Source organism: Drosophila arizonae, chromosome 2 (assembly GCF_054131065.1).
Source record: "Drosophila arizonae isolate 15081-1271.41 chromosome 2, UAZ_ARI_1.0, whole genome shotgun sequence".
Lineage (NCBI taxonomy): Eukaryota > Metazoa > Arthropoda > Insecta > Diptera > Drosophilidae > Drosophila > Drosophila arizonae.
Genome location: NC_142922.1, coordinates 28,725,399 through 28,746,953, shown reverse-complemented (window position 1 = coordinate 28,746,953; position 21,555 = coordinate 28,725,399). Strand labels below are relative to the sequence as shown.

General features: G+C 37.4%; 1 protein-coding gene and 1 long non-coding RNA gene across 3 annotated transcripts; one reads left to right on the top strand and one right to left on the bottom strand.

Moving 5' to 3' along the window:
• Positions 1–21: 21 nt before the first annotated feature.
• Lk6 (MAPK interacting serine/threonine Lk6 kinase) lies at positions 22–21,549 on the bottom strand. 2 transcript variants are annotated; one of them, XM_089476633.1, is made up of 6 exons: positions 20,347–21,549; positions 6,443–6,622; positions 5,842–6,353; positions 5,555–5,777; positions 5,279–5,489; positions 22–5,212 (listed from the first exon to the last, which is right to left on the bottom strand). In XM_089476633.1, exons 1-6 carry the CDS (start codon positions 20,543–20,545, stop codon positions 2,788–2,790), a joined length of 3,750 nt encoding a protein of 1,249 aa, XP_089332759.1. In that variant the 5' UTR covers positions 20,546–21,549; the 3' UTR covers positions 22–2,787. The 2 variants fall into 2 exon arrangements, with proteins under 2 accessions (XP_089332759.1, XP_017874224.2); XM_018018735.2 differs by lacking the exon at positions 20,347–21,549 and adding an exon at positions 14,566–15,055.
• Positions 15,172–18,206, top strand: LOC149270704 (uncharacterized). Its single transcript, XR_016271696.1, has 2 exons — positions 15,172–17,268; positions 17,568–18,206. It is a non-coding gene; the product is annotated as an uncharacterized LOC149270704 (long non-coding RNA).
• Positions 21,550–21,555: the final 6 nt, after the last annotated feature.

Here is a 21,555-nt window from a genome sequence, read left to right as displayed (position 1 = left end):
CGAAAAATAAAAATCGTTCAATTTAACATTTTGTATATTTTGCATTTTTATTGACTTTTTCTATAGTTTTTTTTTTTTCATTTCTTTTTTTGTATAAAACAATATCTCATCTTGATTTTTTGTTGTTGCTTAATTTTCGATTTCTTTTAGCCATTTCTCCAATCATGTTCAAAAACAATATACTTCTTCGCTTGTTATTGTTGGCATTCGATTGAAAAACTCGCTCACTCAATACAAATCGCTCACCGGCTATGCACACTTTTTGTACACCCTACTCATAGTGGGACGCGCAGAGTATATTAGTGTTTATTTGAATTTGCGAATAGTAAAATAGCGCGTTTTTATTAGAAATAGTAACGGCTAAATTATATTCGTAATATTTACGGACATTTCTCTTTCTTGCAAAAACTAAAGTATACTTATATTTTAGTTCATATGCAAAATGTGTACGTCTGTGTGTGTGTGTTTGTGTGTAGTGTAAATTAGTGTGTAGTGTTGAGTAAATTAGTGTTGTGTATAGTATACGATTCTCTCTTTTGGAGCGCTGCTTGCTTAACACACGCCTCTCGCTTAGTTCTTTTCTTTCTTATAAATGGTATCATATATGTTTTTTTTTTTTTTTTTTTGTTTCGTTGCGAAACATTTCTCACAGTTTTACAAATTAAAACAAGAGCGTTCCTTAGTTATTTTTTCGATTTTTCTTTTTTTGTTTTTGTTGTTTGTTTTGCCATCATCAATATCGTCGTGAGTTACTGTTTACAATGCAAACAAAATTAGCTGATGTTTCTTTTTATAGGAATACATAGTTGTGTAAATTATTTAAAATTATCTCTGGGGTGTTCGTACTTAAATATTAAAAACATTTTCAATTTGTAACTGAATTTATTTTTTCTTTTCTTGAAGTTTGTTAAAAATATGCAGTATTATTATGTTTCTATTTATTTTGTTTTTGTGTTTTATGCAATAGTTTCTTTTTTTTTTTATGGAAGTTTTTAGTTTTGTTTTATATTTTTAGTTAAGTTTTGTTGTTTGGAAAAATAGAAGTATGTTCTTATATACGTATGTGTATACAAATTGTTGAGTCGCTAAGCATTCTGACATTTTGTATCTCTCTTCTCGTTGGGGCAGGTGAGGGGGCGTAAACGTGAGGAACAGAAAAACAAAAGTATTACAAAAAGCATAGTTATTAATGAAATTTCGGTCTCCCTTAAACCCCTATCTAGGTCCGCTACAATTGTTAACAGTGTTATGTAGTTGTTGTGGTCGGTATTGTTGTTGTTGATGGCACAGCGTCAGTTGATAGTTTCTTAATTTTCCTTCAGGTGCATTTTACATTTACATTTTATATCACAATTTGTATTATTATTATTATTATTATTATGTTGTAACAAATTTCTTTCTTCATTTACGCCCAGCAAAAAACACAAAGAAAAAACTTGTTGAGCAAAGTGTCAAGAATTCTCCTGCTTCTATTTTGTATAAAGAAAAAGTGTTGGAAAAGTTGAAATTTATCAAAAGTATAGTGTGGGGAAATGCCCTTTTAGAATTTAGAGCTTATAACGCGCTTGTTAAAGGAATGGAAATTTGCTTACTTGGTTTTCGCACAAATGTGTGCTCAAGCGGACTTTTTAGTAATATTCGATTACATCATTAGCAAATATTGATATACAAAAATTTATTCATTATGCCAATTAATCAATTGAATAAAAATTGATTTTAGAACTTCTGAAAATTTGTTAGAGCTAGTGTGAGACGTGTGTGTGTGGCCCTGAACAGTTCTCCAGAGCCCCTCAATTATTCAGGTTTCTTTAAGGTTTGATCTTAAGTATATTCATTCCATACTTTTTTTTTTTAATTTTTTTTTTTTTTTTTTTTTTTTTTTTTTTTTTTTGTAACAATTTCTGCAAATTGAAATGAAAATGATAAACAATTTCTTGTACATTTTGGATTTTCTCAATTGTTTACAAAGTTTTCTTTGCTTCTTTTTTTTTTTTTAATTGATATACTTGAGCCAAAAAAAAGAAAACAAACAGATATATGCAAACAACTCCATCTTCTTCTACTCTCAACAGAAAAGCACAAAAAATTAACAATTTTTGGCGGCAACTGGACTTTTTGCTTTTTCATTCCAAATATAGAAAAAAATTTTATCGATTGTGTGTATCTTTATATATGTGTGTAAGTGTGAGTGAGTGTCTAACTCGCTTAAACGCAATTTGCATTCATATCTTTTTTTTTATTTTCATAATAAAAAATTATAGCGAATAATTACATGTTCGTTTTTTTTCCACTTTTCAATCTTTTTTATAAAAAAAGTTTTTGTTTTTATTTTTCATTCGAACGACTGTTTGGTTTTTCTCTTTCTTCTTATTTTTGCTTAATTATACAGCATATTTTGGATTGCTTCATAAGGGCTCTCTTCTTTGCTTTATCTTAATGATTATCAGAAAAACAATTTTGTAAGTTTGTATTAAATTAAGACGGAATTTTAAGTAGTTTCTTGCTGTTTACAGTTTCTGTTATGTATAACGCTTCAAGAAATTAATCAAGCAAATTATTGATTATAATTTGCAAATTTAAGATGTTTTTGTTGTTGTTTTGTGATTTGTAATAAAAAGTAATTATACAAAGAAAATGAACAAAAGAAAAAACGAAAAAGAAAACTTTAAACAAACTTTGATTTTGTTTTCTATTTTGGCTCGAATGCCGCAATTCCCAACCACATGGGACTCCCTCTAATAGCTGCAGTTATTGTTGTTGTTGTTGTTGCAATTGTTCTTGATACACTTAGCCACTGGCCGTAGCGGGCTCACAATACTCGGCCAAGTCGCCGGGCCGCTGCTGCTGCCGCATGCGCCGCTGCAGCAATAGACTCTCGCTGGGCGGCGACAGTCCGATGCCCAATGTGGGCGGCTCATCCAACAGATGTGGCGGCACTTGGGACGAATGCACAAAGCGGCCGGAGCCAATGCGAACAGTTGGCTGCTGCTGCTGCTGCTGCTGATGATGCTGCTGCTGATTGGCGCGCTGCAGACCTCGGCTGGGCTGATTCATACCGCAACCACGCATGGGCGCATAGACGCAATCCTGTCGCCAGTTCCGAATCTGCGTTGCAGGCGACGTCGAGTGCTCATCAGAAGGCGGCGAGCCGCCGCTGCTGCTTCCAGCGCTGTTATGCCGCTGCTGCTGCTGCTGTTGCTGCTGCTGTATCTTGTAGCCAGCGGCACCGCCGCCGTGCGAGAAGCTACCCAAATAGTTGCGCTGCTGATTGCCATAATGGCCGCCGCCGCCGCCAGTGCTAAAAGGTGGGCGGTACTTTCGAAAACCGCCTCCGCCACCAGGAGCGATCATGTTATGCCGCTGCGGCTGCTCCGGCTGATGGCTGCGATGGCGCCAATTCTCTAGGCGATGCGGCTCAGCGTGTGGCGCAACATAGCGCTGTTGCTGCTGCTGCCGTTGCTTTCGTGTGTAGGCATTGCAGATGGCTGGGATCGTTGGCTTTAAACCATTTCCAACCGATTGCATCTCATGCTCATCATCATAATCATCATCATCTTCCTCATCTTCATCATCATCGTAGTCATCGTCTTCTTCATCAATGTCGGCATCCTCGTCATTTTGATATGCATCCAATGCAAAGTAAACATTGCGCTGCTGTTTGTTACTGTTGCCAGCAGATTGTTGTTGTTCTTCTTCATGCTGCTGCTGTTGATGTTGCTGTTGTTTGCCAAAAGTCGTTCGCATTGTTGTCTTCCCAGCTGCAGTTGTCGGCACTTTCAAATCATCTACATTGTTATCGTTATCATTATCGTTTGGTGGGCACGTTGCTCTTTCTGCTGCTTCTGCTGCTGGTGTTGTTGTTGCTTCTGCTGCCGGCACTGCCGCTGAGTTGACAACAATATTTGCAGTCTCATAAATTTCAGGTAGCTTTTCATTTAAATCACTAATACTATCCAATAGTTTAACATAATCATCATCATTATCATAAACATTATCATTATCATTTTCATCATCGTTATCATCATTATCATCATCATTATCGTAATCATTAGAATAATCGTTATCCCTATCATTGCCTTTGTTGCCATTCGTTTGGGTTGTTGTTGTTGCTTTAACTGGTGTTGTTTGCATTTTGTTGCTGTTGCTGTTGATGTTGGTATTGGTATTGGTGATTGTAGTAGCACTAATATCACATGACGTTGCTTGTTGCTTTTTAGGCCCATCAACATCATCATCCTCGTTCTCCTGCCTCTCCTCACCCTTAAACACGCTTTTCTCCTGCGCATCGTTGCGCATTGTTGTTGCTTTTGTAGCAAATTCACTTTGCTTTATTTTTTCCATATTATCAATAATAAGTTCATCGTCCTTCTCTACTACCTTAACCTCCTCTTCGCTCTCATCACCTTTAGCTTTCAATTGCTTTCGATTGTCAGCATCAGTTTTCTTCAGCTCCTTATGCTTCTCCTCCTCCTCGTCGAACTCATCTTCTTCAGCTATATAATCCTCACGCTGCTGCTGCTGCTGCTGCTCATAGAGATAATCATCGCCATCATCTTCGCCAAGCGTGCGCCAATAATGTTTATAATGCTGATAGTCCTCGCCGTCTCGCTCTTCCTCCTCCTCCTCGCCCATCTCATCATCATCATATATTGGATCGCCAACATGGCCATTGTTCGGATTTTGCTCCTGCTGTTGTTTTTGGCGCTCGCGCTGCTCCTGATACCGACGTGTGGACTGCGCCCACTCGTCATCTACACCGTCATCCAGACGACCAAAAGCCTCCAACGCCTCTTCATCGTCATCGTCCTCCTCGTGCACATTGAGGGTCTTGAAGCCACCGCTATTGTTAAATATGCCAGAGGCATTCCTCGACGATTGACGGCTAAGGCTACTAGCCCCACTGCGCTGAGCCGTAGACAGCCGACCGCCGTAAGTGGACGAAGAGGAGGCAATTGTTGTTGCGTTGTTGTTAGCGAGGACAGCAGATGATGTTGCTGATGCATTACGAGAGCGACTGCGTACATAGTGAGCCGGCGGCTTTGGATTATAATTCTCATCGCTGTACGCGTCCTTATAGGCCTGCGAGGGCTGGTAGATGTTCGGGCGCTCCTTCATATAATCGTAGCGCATCGAGAAATGCTGCAGGATCACCCGCTTCACAGCCATAGCCGACTCGGCAAACTGTGAGATCTCACGTGCCGATTGATGGTTACTATAATAATTACAATAAATTCATGAATATATTATATATATTTTAAATGGATTTTGTTATAGTTACCGTCGGATATTGTTTGGCGTTTGCAGCGCCTTATGGCGGCACGTTTGCTTGCTGACAAGCGGCTCCTGCTCGCACATGCGAATCCACTTATGACTGAGCACAGCTTCGGCACTGAGACGTTTCGATGCTTGTTTAACTAAAAGACGGCAAATTAGATCTTTGGCCTCATCGGTCACATCCTGCCACTCAGCCTCCGGAAAAGAAAAACGGCCTATTCGAAATAATAGAAAATCTTACAATGAGTTCTTGTAAATAATTTACCATTGTTATGCATACCCTCTTGAATTGACTCGAAGAGCAGCTCCTGGCACGTTCGACAGTTTTCGCCGCGATTCCAGCCGCAATCCTCTCCGCAGTTGCCCGAAAATGGAGGATAACCGCAGAGCAGAATGTAGGCAATTACACCCAGAGACCACAAATCACAGCGCTTATCGTAATAATTGGCTTCGCCTACGAATAAATCGACTACTTCGGGAGCCATAAACTCGGCGCTGCCGACCTATAAAAGAATCGGTGAATTAAGAGATGATCTAAAGTTTAGTTAATTAGTTAGGCTAACTCACTGGGGTCAACAATTGGGGAGTGGCCGCTGGCGATGATATGTCCGTGGTGAACTTAATGCCGGAGCCCAAATCGAAATCACATATTTTAATTGGACAGAGCGAATCCGTTTTAACGCACAATATATTCTCCGGCTTGAGATCACGATGAGCAATGCCCTTCTTGTGCAGAAAATCTAAGCCGGACGCGATCTCTTTGATGATCTGCGCCGCCTCGTGCTCCGAGAAACAGATTTGCTCCTGGATACGCGTGAGCAATGGGCCGCCGTTAATTTTCTCAAACACTAAATAGAATTTCTCATCATCTTCGAAGAATTCGATCAATTGCAAGATGCCCGGATGTCCCTGACAGTGATGGAATGTCTCCACTTCACGAAAGACACGCGCACGCGCATGTCCTGGTATCTTATCGATTACCTTCACAGCATACTCCAGATCGGTATAGATGTTAACGCACGTCTGCACCGATGCATAGGCACCCTCGCCCAATATCTCGCCCGTCAGCTTATACAACTCTAAAATGGAAATAGAGAAATTCAATTTCATTATTATACAGATCTATGATATATATATCAAGCCTATCTATATAGGTTTATCTACTTGCCCTGAAATGTTGACGAGTGCAGCGAGGAGCTGATGCGCTTTTTACGACGCTTCTTCTGCATCTCCTCCTTGTGCCGATTGAGCTCCGCCTGACGCTCCACTTCGGTCATGTTCGGCGCTTCGCTCGATTCGTTCCCGGACACATCTTCGCTGCTATAGCGCGTTAACTCATTCTGGCCGTCTACAATTGCAAAATAAAGCGAAATAGACAGATTATAATAAAAACTATATAATCTATACCAATCTAATCTATTACCAAATTATATAAAAAGCAAAGTATTAATGAAATATGATGAAATTGAAGAAACGCTTGATCTTTATCTATCTAATGAACTACAAATTCAGTTGCTATTTTTTGCAACTGCTCTGCGCAACGTTTCGCGGCGAACTGTTGCTGAAAAGAACTACTGCCGACCTCATTTATTGTTGACCCCTAAAGATAATTTCTTTATGCACACAAATTGAAATGCCTCTTAAAAAAAAAATGTATGTTTACACCTGAATATATATCACACGCTTGTGGCATGTTTTTGTTAAGAGTTTCAATAGTTATGAAAAACATGTATATTTTACTTTCTATTGCTAAACTGATTTGATTTACATATTAATATATGTACTTCAAATTTAAATTTTAATATGATTAACTATAATAAAACTATTATTCAAATTTACAACATTCAAATTATAAAAAAAAAAAAACAAAAATTAATTAATTGTATCATTTAAAAAAATAAATAAATGTTTAATTACTTTAGCGGAAGAAAATTTAATCAATTATAACAAATTATTTTAACATTTAAAAATATATTGTATGAATATTAAATTATAATATTAAAAAATATACATTTCATATATATTAATAAAATTAAATTTAAATTTGGAATCAAAGCGGTTTACCAGAAATAACATATACATATAATTTATTTGAAATATCACAAGATTAATTTCTTATAATAATCAGGAATAACGTGTAAACCTGTCGAGCGCTCGTTGCTCGTATCGGTTTGAGTCACCTCTTAAAAGGGGTTTCCTACTCAACAGGTCGCTTTATAAAGAGCGTAGCCAAGTATTGCATAGTTTGCAAATAATGATTAAATACCCTTTTATAGATTTAGAATAAAAAGACGAGTACAATTATGCATTATAAAGAAAGATTTATAATATATATAATATATATTGATCAGGTGTCATAAATCAAGACTATGACTGTATGACTACGGCTTAATATAGTCAAATGAAAAAGAAGCTTAGCTATTTAAAAGGGAAATTTCAAAGCCATTTGTATATGAGAACATAAAATAGACAGATTTATTATTTATCATTTATATTTACATACACGGAGATATGATAGGGTCTTAACTTGAAGCAGAAATTAGGAATTAAATGTCACCACAGACTGTCATAAAATTCTAAAAAAATTACATATGCAAACATAGCTCATTCATATATACATAATTATTAATTCATTAAATAAGCCTCGATGAGTCTTGGTGAAACTTTTTGAATCTTTTTGTGGTGCTACGACTGCGGCTGCTGCTATCCATCTTATAAATTGAAAAGCGTGACATTTTAATTCTTTGCATAGATTTTTGTTGAGCAGCCTTCGATTTCGTAGACTGGCGTTAAATGCAGATTCAACAGAATGTTAATCAAATAAAGCAACAAGTGCTCATCAAGTCGCGTCACAGCTACAGCAATCCGAAAGAAAATGAGAGGAATATGTACATAAATAATGACCATTAGGTTTTGGGCTCGCACAATCAATATTTGCGCACATTTATCGGCGACCAGTTGCCATATTTGTGTATATTCCTACATACACATATTCAAGTTTTTTATCAATGCATAAATGTTTATAAATAAACAAGTGTGTATAGAAAAATAATAATACAATATATGCATATATAGATGGATCGCCATGGCGAGTACAAAATTTTAGCGCAACTGCGTAGAAAGCAAATCGCGTGTCGTAAACAAGTCGCGAGTAAAAAGAAAAAATTATAATAATAAAAAATAAAATATGTAAAAAATCGAAAACCTGGGCATACATATCAAAAGTTTAATGTGAAAACTGAATTCAGCGAGCGGACGAAAGGGGAAAGGCGAAAAGTGGAAGAGCAGAGTAAAGACCACAGGCGGCAATCGATGCCTGGCCTGACAATGCTCATGACAATAATAATCTTCATTGTGATCATAATGATCATGAGCAGCAGACATACTCAACGCATTTTTGCACTTAATACCCTTGTAGGTAGGATACACTAATATTTGTACCTGGTGTGCAACAAGTTTGAGAATACTGTTATAAAGATTGCATATATTTATCTAAGATCGAAAACAAATCGATTGTTATTTTTTTAGCTATCGAACTCATTCCTAACAGCTTTTATTTATTTTAATAAGATTTCTTTTGTAAACATTTGTTCTTTTATTTTTATAGATAAATAAATTGATTTTTTTATTATTTATTAAAAATATATTTTTTTAAGTTGTCTTGAATTTTTTATATATATTTTTTAAACTCAATTTTCTGGTCCCAATAGTTTAGGCTTAAGGGTATATCTTTACGATTATTGACTTTTAGGGTATTTCAAATGCGGCGTGATCAATATGGTTTCGCTTTCTGGTTCTCTTTAATTGCTGTCATAAACCAGGCACACGAATCGTTTGTGCGTTCAATATTCTATTTATAGATATCATGGGACCTACGACTCTGTCTGGCCACTTAAATGCGTTTAAGGAAGAAGTGCAGAGCGAGCGTGACAGAGACAGAGACAGAGAGAGAGGAGGCGGTGGAGGCGGAACAACTGACAGATCGCTGGCCCACCCAATCGCCAACTGCAGCTCGCAAATGCAACTCATAATCAGTAGAGTTCAGTGGGGAGTGACGCAAAGTGGGCGGCTGGTTTGAGACCGTTGAAGGGGTTTGCTTGGATGTCCATACAATAATAAATCTAATGCTCATAGGCATTGGACCTTTGAGCGTCAGAGGTAATTGGCCTTTGGCGACTGAGTGTCGTCGTGGTGTTGTTGAGCGCATAATCAAATAAATAAACGAACAGACCGAACAAACTACTCCAAGTAATTGAATAGGCATATATATATATATGCAAATAATTGGATAGGGCTCTACAAACAAACATGACTTGATCATGGAACTATTGAAGAGAAGAAAACGAAAAGCTAGGAATGTCTAATAGTAGTATTTAAATAATAAAATCTAATCTTTTGATTTATATTATCATTATTTCGCTACATTTATGCATGTCATTCTGAAAAGATAAATCCCTCAACGATCTTTCTAATAACTCTCACAAGTGTTGCAAAAATATTGAGTTCCTACCATCTTTACTTTACTTTCTACAGATACAACAAGACTGAGAGGCAATCAATCATTCTTATCGCATGCCTTATAAATCCACTTGCCAATCACACGCACTACTCATGTATGTATATACTGTATAGTATTTTGTTGTGACCCAATTTCTTTCTAGACATTCTCGTATATTCTTCCGCCTTTTAGCTGGCTGCTGGCATTAACTATTTATCTAGAACGCAATATATACATACGCAAACGTTGATAAACAAATAAATACTACTTTGAAATATTTAGAGAAGCTTTCATTTTTATTTTGTACTAAATTTCTATTCTATTCTATCCTATTCCATTCTATGTATTTGTTTTTTAGTTGGTTCCGGTGCAGCCGCCGTCTTCAATCTCATTTATCATCGATTCTCGGACGTCATTTCTCAGTTTCTCAGCGAATGATTTTGCGATTGTTAAATTCTCGTTTTATTATTGTGTCTCGCCGCTGAGTGAATATTTTGGCCGAAAGCCCACCGAAATTCACAAGCACCCCCCACAGCTGCAAACACGTCATCTGCGCTGCCACGCCCAGTTGCACACACGTTTCACTGCCCACTTGACGCACATACACACACACACACACACACACACACACACACACACACACACACACACACATACACATGGCCATTTGCTCTTATCTAAATTTAAATGTGGCCTATTTAGTGCGTTTTTTTCTCTTTCTGTTTTTAATTCTTATCAATTACGTAAATTAAATTGTGGAAAGCAACAAAATATCAAAAATTTATGTTTATTCTTCCTGTTCTTTTATTGTGTTTTCTTTCCTATCGCTTTCGTTTATGTTTGGCAACTTTTTGCGCATTGCTTTTTGAAATTTGTGCAAATCATTTTTTGTTAATTTCTTGATTTCATGAAAGAGCTTCTTCTTTCCTTCAGCTGCAAGAAAATAAATTATGATAAATTGACAGATAATTTGTTGTCGAAAAGCTATAAACAATTTACAGTGATTTCTATTTATTATTACTTTTTTTCTCATCATTCATTTTTATTCCTTTGTTTTTCTTAATTTTCTCCATTATTGTGTTCCAAAGGAGATGTCATCCACCTAACTAATCAGTAGCTAATCTTTTGTAAAAACATCAGTCGATGTCTTCATGGAATCGACTACAAAAACGCCTGATGAAACCTTATTCGACGTATTTCATCAGCCTAAACTCTTGAAAAACACCTGCTCAAAAAACTCTAGATTGTTTATTTTGGTTTCATTTTGTTGATGCGCAACCCAAGACAGGCGACAGAAACATTTGAGGTTTGCGAGCGCTTATCTAAGCAAAGATGAGAGAAGCTTTGCCTTTAGCTCTCGGGTTACCGATTATCAAATCACTCACAAATACATCTGTATGGCATATAGTATATTTGCAATATATGATATATACATACATAGATATGTACTGATGTTTTCTTTGTGATTCAGTCGAACGTCAGTTGGAAGCCATAGAAAACTGAAACCAAAACAAGCTTAAAATAGTTGTTTTTCTCTTTTTCTTATTCCACATATTCTTTCTACCGTTGCTTTGCAATAAAGATAATAAAAAACAAAAAACGGGTATACGATTTCTAGCTTTTGACTCAACATTATCTCCGACGCATTTGCCGGCCGGCAAAGCGGAGACTGCGAAGCGAGGCGAGGATCAATTAAGGGGTTTGAGAAATCAAGCTATCAAGCTCTAGTTGAGCCCCTCAATTTGAATTAATTGCGTCGTACTCGCTTTTGTTATTTGCATTTGTAGAGCTATTAGCAATAATTTCCAATTAATAAACTCATATTAAGCAATTTACATATCGACAACCATTGCATTTGTGAGCATAGGGTAGGATAACCTATCATAGAAACCTCTTTAGGTACTTCTTTTCTTTGCAGGGTATTTGTGTTTTCCTAAACACACACACACACACACAAAAATAATAATAATTTTTGCTGGCATATTTTAGCATTAAATTGCCAGAACAACTTTATAAACAAAACTAAACAGCAAATATTTGCAAAGAGATTGTGCCTACACATACTTACAAATATACATACATATATATACATACATTTATATATTTGTATAGTAAATGCAAGAATTAATAAACTGCGTTTCAGATATATTGCCATAAATACGCTATAAAAAAAAAATAAAAATAAAAGAACAGCAACAATTTCTGTTATATGTTTGCCCAAGAATCGCAAATTGAAACAGTTGTTGGTAAAGCCTGACAGTTGTTGACTTGTTTTAATTATAATTATTGCTGCTCTGGTGATGCAATATGTGGTAGTAGAAAAAGAAGCGAAGATAATACATTGTTGTTGTTATGCCCTAACCTTCATAAGCCATAAAATTCCAATAAGACAGGAGCAACAAGTCTAGTTAGTATAGACAAACAACTTGGAGTCGAGTGCCAATCAGACAACGAATTCAATTCAGTTCCAATCAGTCTGCAAAATCCATTATAGTATACTAATTTCTAGAGTTCAAGACAGAATATAAAAGTCTAATTACACCAAAAAGTCAATATCAATATGGAAAAGTACCTATATTTATGTGACAGAAATAATCTGTACTTTTTAATACTATAGAAAATTTTTTATTGGAATTTATCAATCTCCCTTTGTTTCTCAATGCATTATTAAGCAAGATAGCTAGACTGATGCTCATAAAGAGAACTAAAATCAAGGTCAAACTTAACTAAACACACCCACTTCAAAACAAAAGTCAACTTACATACATATATAGGTACTTCAAAATTAATAATATGAGAGAGAAGAAAATAACAGACGCTCGCATTAAAGCGTCTGCCAATTCTTTACACTGAGCGGAGGAGTTTCCCGTCTCCCAATAGGGTTATCAAAACGAAGCTGATAGCCAAACAGTTATCAAAAATATGAGAACAGTCCTATCAAAGCGAAAATAAATTGAAAGAGAAACAATAATAATAACAGCCTTGAACAATTTTAGTTAAAGCTGCAGAACAAAAGCCAAGCACCATAAACAATAACAGCAATAATTAAGAAGCAATAAAAGAAGCAAAAATAAATTGACTGACTGACAGACTATGACTATGATAACGTATACAAAAGTCAGTAAAGTAAAGGAGAGCAAACAGTAAATCAAGCCTAATAAAAAAAAGTAGTAGCAGAAAGCCAATTAACTTGTTTACAAAAACACAAATACAATGCTTCAAATTTAATTTTATTAACAAAAAATAATAACTCGAAACAAGAAAGTTGTCAATGTGCAAACACATGCGGCTGCTATTCATATGAAAATGAAGAGAGAGCAAAGACCATTCGAAGAGCAACGCAAATGTCAGGCCGATACACGCTACGCTCTCACTCTTTAAAGCTGTCACTCTCTTTTGCTGCTGGCGCTCAATCTGATGGTGTGTTACTTCATACAAACAGCAGCCGCAGCAACAACAAACACAAATTTACCCGAAAGAAGAAGAAAATTATTGCGCCGCCGAATAAAATTGTAAAAGCAAAAGTAAAACAAAAATGGCGAAAAGTAAAGAAAACAACAACAGCGAAAATTACCGGTAAGGCAGGCGTGTGCGAGGCGTGCGATTTGTCGAGTGTGTATGTGTTTGTAAAACAAAAGCACAAACTATAATGCATAATTATAATATGAAAAACAAATTTACAAACACACTTAAAGACGTGTCATGAATGGGTATTTGTGTGTCTCTATATTTGTAGCTAGGCCTGCCGGCAAAATGTTCAAGGTCGCCATATTTGCTAGGCTGTAACTGTGAGTCGTTGCATTTGTGTGCTTGTGGGTGTGTACCAGAAGAGAACGAACGAAAGACATGGGCACGCACTAATTCCGCTCCCCCAACTAGAGACTCGTTGAGCCTGTTTGCTACGACGCATATTCTTACTGGAAGCAAAATGTGACTCAACGGTACTGCTGCCTGCTGCTGCACACATATGCCTACCAGGGATCTTCGTTGCAATTAAAAAAAATAAAATAAAAAAAAAAAACAATTAAAAATGATTCCATATTTATGAGACCAACAAAAACTAATTTGACCCTAGTGATTGAATTAGTGATTGTGTGAGAAACTGTACATTTTTTCTCTACAATACGCTAATTCAAAATATAATTTAAATTAAATATACTTGTTGTTCCACATTACTGGTCCTTTGCACTGAAGTCCAATTGGCTCAATTACCTTGAAAAAATACATGATAACAAGACATTGGCCCCACCAATTGATTTACAATTGTAGTTGGCATGAATTCTAATTGGATTTTTAAAAACTATTTACCGTTTACTGTGCTCATGCATATGCATATGCACAATGTCCAAATGACATATACTTCTCTCTTCTTTTCGCATTTTTATGCATTCTTCAAAAATAAAAAATAAATTCCAAGTGGAAGTGGCGGCACAATTAAATACATACATATATGTAATAATAGTAGCAACAAGGAAATGCAGCAGCAAAGCAAATTCCAAACCACACACGCACATTGTTGTAAGTACATACTTATGTATGTAGCTAACGGAAAGTCAGTATGAATGAATAACAAAAGGCAAAGCACAAATGTAAAACCGGCATTTTAATAGAATTCACTTCAGAGAGCGCAATTAAAAATATGAGGATATGGATATGGGATAACAATTTATGTTTGTATGTGTGTATGCATGTCCACATTCATATGCATGTATGTATGTACATACATACAAGTTCTAAAGCTTAAAGCTTCTATAATAGGTAATTTGCTTAGATTCTTTGTATATTGTATTTACCCAACATGTTTGTGCTTGTGTTCTTGTCGGTGTTGTTTTTGTGCTTTGCTATTAGCCGCAACGCAATTTATCTAAGCAACGCCCGCTGCTCAGTCAACGTCACTGCTAACTTCGCACGTTTTTTCCCTCTTTGGTATTCTTCCGTTCTTTAAAACTGCGTTCACTCTTTTCGCGATAACTACAAGTTAGTTTTGCTTGTTATGTTTCAATACATATTTAAATCAACCAAAATTCTACATATATCGAACCGATGGAGTTTTGATGAATGAACGTTGCCGAAAACACGCGGAAAATCTTTAGATCCGGTGTGTTTGCGCGAATGTGTGGGAGACTATAACGTGGACTGCTGTTTTTAGTTCGATTTTACTGCGGCCGCTGCGAAAAATAGTGTATACATGTGTGTGTGTCCGAATATGATAAAACCGAATGGCGTGAAATATATAAAAACGGAACAATTCTTAAAACACGGACAAAAATATAGCCGGACCGTCGTCTCGCGGCGCAAACGAGGAAAGAAACAAACACGCGTCGTCGAACTGCGACCAGTGTTCAGGCCCAGGCCAGGCGGCAGCAGCCAAAATACTAACACAATGAGAGAGAGAGGTTCACACAGACACAGCAGCACAGTACACAGCAGAGCTGAGCAGCAAAAGAAAGAGAGCGAAAAAGCACAACTCAGCGACAAAGTGTGAGGCCAACCGCATTTCTAATAAGAGTATTGCCAGCTGCCTGCTGTCCACAATCTTGTAATATGTGAGAGGGTAGAGCAGCCGTGTGCAGAGCTTTGAAATATTTATGCTGAGCAGCGTGCTCTTTGCACGTGCCAAAGAGTGAGTTAACGCACGCTGACGTAGCAAATGTTTGTGCACATTGTTTCTGCTTACGTGACTTTTCAACACTTGGTGCGGTTAAGAGATATGAAATACATGTGTATTTATGTATGTGAGTATGTATATTTTTAACAATTCGTTTCATATGAACATTATGTCAATAAGTAGTAATTGTATGACCATATACATACATACATATGTACTTATGTAGGTTTGTATACGAGCTTTCGCTGTTTTTGTTTACACTCTTTAACTCTCAAGCAATTGTAAAATGTTCAGACGGAAGCATCTAGAAGGTTTAGAATTAATTAAATCAAAATAGATAAACATTTTTTGGTCTTAAATAAGAGTGGAGAGCTAATAAATCTTGACCCCCGCTGTTCTTGGAGGTAATAAAAACAATTGAGTACTTGACTATGGAAAGTTTTTCAATTTGATTCAATTAGAAGAATCGATGCCGGGCCATATGTATGTACATATGAATGTACTTTTTAAATTTAAAAAAAAAAAAAAAAAAAAAAATCTGCACAGCGCAAAAGAGCGAAATAGAATGACGTGTGAAATTCGGCAACATCGCTTGGGCGTGTGCGAAGTGGGAAGCGGAAGATGAAAGCAGATCGTGTTCAATGTTTAGCGAATTTAAATTGCGTTCTATTAAAAATAATGAAATCTTCATTACAAACACATGAGCAGCAAACAAGAAGAGTGCGTGAGAGTGAAAGATAGACGGAGAGAGACGAAACAATGGAGACTGACATAATCGAACTGCAGAGCGCTACACAGCACGTTGCTATTTTGTTTTTATTTTGAGCTGGCGAAGTAAATATATGAGTGAGAGAGCTTAACGAAGCACATAACATAAACGCGCAGACCGATAACCAGCTGAGCCGAAAGGCGACAGCCGTTTTGTCGCTCGCTGCAGCTCAAAACACAAACAGCAAAATAACAACAAAAGCGACAAGTGGTGGCCCCAACACATGGCATGAGGGGTTCATGGAGAGCAGGCGGGTATGCCCAGCAGATAGTGGGAGAAAGAAAGAGAGAGAGAGAGAGCGCGCAGACATTGAGCGCATATAAAAAGACACAGATAAAAAGACCGGTATGACCACGCAAACAACATATAACACCAACAGCGAATGAGCGACCAAAAGACAAAATCGAACAAACACAAACGGCGCTGCCATTCATTTGCTCTCTCAGTCTCCCTCTCTCGCTCGCTCTCAATCTTATACCTGAATTTGAGTGAGCGTTACACATACAAGCACAACATCACGTAGGCTGCTGGCGTGCTTTTGTTGAGGGCAGCGTGAAAAACGAGGTTAACGCAAACATCTACACCAACTCACACACACACAAACTGACACAAGCACAGCAATATCATCGCCTGATGTGCGAATTGCGTTCAAAAACAAATGAGTGGAAGGGCAAAAAAAGTAAAGCTAAAACAACAAAAACTACTTTAAATGGTGCTTTGTTTTCTCAAAACAACATGCATAAATACACATGTACATACATATCTTTGTGTATGAAATTTCTTTACCTTTTTTTTATACATTGCATGACAGCTATAGCGTTGCCATATGCAAGAAAAAACATTGCAGGGCAGCGTCTACATTTACATGCATATAATATACGAATATTGTAAGCATTAATGTGCTTGTGTTTGTGTAAGGGAGAAATGCGTGTGAGGCTGCACGTACGCACACGCACACGTATTGCTATTACAAAGCAGAAGGTAGACGGCCCTGTGCTTAGGTGGAGAAAAACAATAGTGATTATTAATACTTAATACTGCTCGCCTGTCACTCATTAATCGTGCTATAGACCAACGCACGGTGGCAATTGGCCAAACAACCACCCACAAAGTGTGTATGTAAGTACATACATATTTACAGTAACAATAAACTTTCATTGGAAAATAAGTTATCGATACAGCGACAAACGAAGCCTTCTACCCAAATCCCGTTTTTTTTTTTTTCACTAGAGGCTTGCATCAAATATGCAGCTGCAAACTGCTAAAAAAAATCCAGCCCTCCCCGCTCACATAGACATAGCCTTCATTTCAATTGATATGCATTCAGCTCAGTTAAGGCGCTGATAAACGTGATTTCTATTGCATTTTTGTTCGCTGAATATTTATTTATTTAAAAAAGTTTTTTGTTTTTGTTTTAGGTTTGTCATCGTCAGTCTCTGCCACCGCTGCTGTTGCACTAGTAGCAGCGACGCGTCGCGATGTCGCTACACGTCAGCAGACGTATGCCTCGAACTCGGTCAGCGTTGGAGCGAGGCAGTACAACAGTGCTTGGGGCAGAGAGCGGGCGGCAGCTGCGCTCATCGCTTTGTCTTTGTTCGCAACGTTCGTTCGTTTTTGTTTGCTCGTTTGCTTTGACTGTCGTTCTATTTTGGGTTTCTGCTGTTGCTGCCGCTGCCACTGCTGTTGCTGCTGTTTCTGCCGCTGGTTGCAGCGCCAAAGTGCAATAAACGTCATCAAGGTTATGTGCAGCCGCTGCGCTGCTACTGTAGTTGCAGTCGCAGTCGCAGTCGCTGTTTGCCGCAGTCGCTAGTTTCGCTTTACAGTTTATTAACACTTCGTGATCCGTTTTCATTTGTTAAGCTCTTCGAGTAACGAAAAAAGCTCGCACCGTGAATCATTTTGTATAAATTGACTGCACACTCAGTTAAGATAGCTGAGCATGTTTTACAGAGGCCATCTCGCTTGCACGCATTTAGCTCTGTTTTCTTTTTATACCAACTTTTGTATATGTATGAACTTAATAAAAATGCAAATAAATTTCGTTAATTTGTCAATTCCGGAAATAAGCCTCGGCGCGCAGCTAGTTCAAAAGCAACAGCAGCAACAACAATAATTCATTTCACGGTTCTGCCCACACAACGTTGACTCAGTCGACAGCAGCTCCGACTCCGCACCCGCCCCAACCCTTTCAGACATTTGGCCAGGGACCGGGTAGACAAAATTCTGGGAAAGTTTTCTCCTCGATTTTATTTGCGTCTCTTCTTCAACGGAGCAGCTGTCTGAGCTGTTTTCATATGTGTTGCACATTTCCTTCCAGCTGTTTGTTGCTCTATACCCTCTCTATCTTATCGCTGCCACTCTTACATTTCTCTTTCCTGTACAGATAACCCAATCATTTATTAATTCTTGAATAGTCGGGACCGAATACATGGGGACGATCCCCTAGAGTTAGGCCAAGAGGTGCTTATTGCTTCGGGGCGAGTATTATTTGCAGTGAATGGGAAAGGACGCACCAAACGATTAGTGTTAAAAGAATAATACAAAAGACATGAATAAAGAGAGTATAAGAAATATATATGACACAGTAACAATCCTATTGAACAATGCCCTATTAATATTATTATTATTATTTTGAAATATTTTGGTTATAAAAAATATATTTCAGTTTTTTTTTTTTAAGATAATAGTAGTAATTTTTATAAATATATCCAAGTAAATATTATTTTAAATTAAAAGGGAGTATACAGAATAAAAAAAATCAAATCGAACAATCTATTTATTTAAATAAAAAATATATTATAGTTTTGCCAATTCATTTATTCTTATTTTTGTTTTATAGTTGCTGTTACAATTGATTGTCCATAGTTCTATAATTTTTAAAAATGTGTAATTTACAAAATTCAGAACTTTTCTGCATATTTCAATCTTCTTTCTTTTTCTTGGCCCATATGTAAAAATAAAACTGAATATCAATCATTTATCATATCCTCCTCAGCGTTGCATATGTATATCTCACATATTATTATACAACACATTATTTGTTTTTTTCTTTTTATTTAATTAAATGTGATGCAATCTTAGCTATTGACGTCACAGGAGTTTGTAAAACGCAATCTAGAAAACGTGTTTGCTATATTCTGCATTGAAATAAATTAATTTCTTTATATGTACACGTTATGTAGTTAATATAATAGAGAAAACTAGACCTCAGATGATCTGCTAACACGACATATGATAGGGGCGAATACTATTGCTTTAACGAATATAAACAAATACATAGTGAATTGCCGACGAAAATCAAACAAATTAAATAAATTGTAAAAAAGAATATACGTCGTAGGTTCTTAATATTTTTTTGTAGAACTTAAAAAATAAATTTTTATTAGACTAAGCATTTGCATCTAAACGGATTGCATATGCATATATGAATGAGGAAGTCTTTATGCGATATTATTTGTGAAAGCATTCCAAAATTTGAGCGCACTTTAAGCAACTGCAGCCCACTGTAATTACCTAAAAGGTAGCGGGACATGCAGCAATCGACGGCCAATCCAGTTGATGTCGATATGCATATACTTAAACATACCCTACACTCAATATATATTTTTAAAGCTGAAGCTCAAGGGATGCCTGCAGACAGTCAGATAAATTCTAGGAAATGTTCGAAATAGGAATGTACATAGAAACCATTTGTTGCCAGGGGCCGTCGCAGCTTTATAAATATTTTGTACGTAAAACGAATGCGTAATGGTAATCGGAAAACACATGCACACGCACACAGAGGCAAGTGCAATGCGTTCCAGAACGAATTCGAAACTAAACAATAAGAAGCACCAAGTGGCAGACATTACACGAATAGCGGCGTAAGAACAATTCACCGAAGAAGACAAGACGAAACCGAAAAAATAAAACAGCCCATGCACAGAATCACACATACACATACGTACAAGGGCAGCTAGCGTGTAAGATATAGGGATGAAGGGCGCCGCGTTCTACACTGATGCCTCTATTTCGCTCGCACACACTAGTGTTTTGCGTGGCAGCTGCAAAATAAAGTCTCAATGCACACACTTAGCACAGTGGCCGCACAGCCGCATTTTGCGCTTCAAAGGGAGAGCCAAAGAGCGTAAGAGCGAAAGAGTTACAGAAAAGGAGTTGAAAAAGTAGTAAGAAAAAAACTTGAAATTCAACACTCACCTGATTGACTTTGGCTGCAGCTGTTGTCCGTGTTGCTGCAAGAGACATTGCTGCCGCCTACGCCGCTGTCCGCAGAGCCGCTAGCGTTGTTGTTGTTGGCGTTGCTGCCACTGCCGCTGCCGGCGTTGCGTCGCAGCGACGCAAACTCCATTGCAGCAGCTGTGCTGGCGTTTTCCTCTTCCAAAATACGTAAAACCATAATTTTGGCGCTGTCTTTCGACTTTGAATCCCTTGGTTTTCCTTTTGGCACTCACACAGTCTCTCTTTACTCCTATCACACCAGCGAATGCACGCACCGTATTTTTGAGAACTATTCCGGTCTAACAGCTGCAAGCTTGTCTTCTCCTTTTCCTTTTCGCTCTTACAGAGTGCTAATAAGACACAGCGTTGACGTCAACGTCGCTGCTGCTACTTCTGCAACGGCTGCGTTGTGCTCTCGCTCTCTCTGCTGCTGCTTCTGCTGCTGCGGCGTTAGCTGTTGTTGCTGCGCTCATTCAAAATGGTGGCTATTGAAAAGATTTTTCTGTTGCTGCTACGCTGTGGCTGCTCTGCCAAGAAATTAATAGTTTGATTTGAATTTTTTGCTACTACAATTTTTTCACTTGATGTAGTTGCAGTCGGCGTCGTTGCGAATTGCGCAGCAGCATCAAAAAAGAAGGAAAATTGTCGCAGGAAAATTTACTTTGGCAAAACAATTTTTTCAGCCACTGTTCGGCAGCTGCTGTTCTGCTGACGTCGGCTGCGCTGCGCTATTGTCGGTCGGTTGTTGGTAATGGTTGCTGTTGTTGTTGCTATTGTTGCTGGGTTTTCTCATCACATTGGCAGAAGCAAGCACAAAATTGAATATTTCTTTTATTTTTTTTTTTTTCAATATTAAATGATTTGATCCTCCTTGCTTTTTACCTTTGTGGTAGATATTTTGGTATATATGTATTTGTGGGGGCTTGAATATGGTTGATTTTATTGTGGTTGCAGTAAAATTTGATTGAATATTGCAAAATTTGCTGTTGGTTATTGCCTGGGACTGACTGGTGGTGTTTGGTCGTTGTAGCTGTTGTTAAAAATTTTCTGCTGATTACAACACAAAAAAAATCGCTGAAATAGCGGACAAAAGCCGTTTTCTTTGCGTTTTTCGCTTTAAATTATCTCTTTTAGCTACCGATCCATTTTTTAACGTTCGAAGATGATTTCCGACTGACTAAAATTAGC

Bases quoted from the DNA above. Each gene is read 5' to 3' on its own strand.
- Lk6 (XM_089476633.1), bottom strand. From the start codon at position 20,545: ATGGTTTTACGTATTTTGGAAGAGGAAAACGCCAGCACAGCTGCTGCA. The intron at 6,623-20,346 runs GTGAGTGTTGAA...TTGCAATTGTAG, and splicing joins CTGCAGCCAAAGTCAATCAG to ACGGCCAGAATGAGTTAACG. The intron at 6,354-6,442 runs GCAAGTAGATAA...TTTCCATTTTAG, and splicing joins GCACTCGTCAACATTTCAGG to AGTTGTATAAGCTGACGGGC.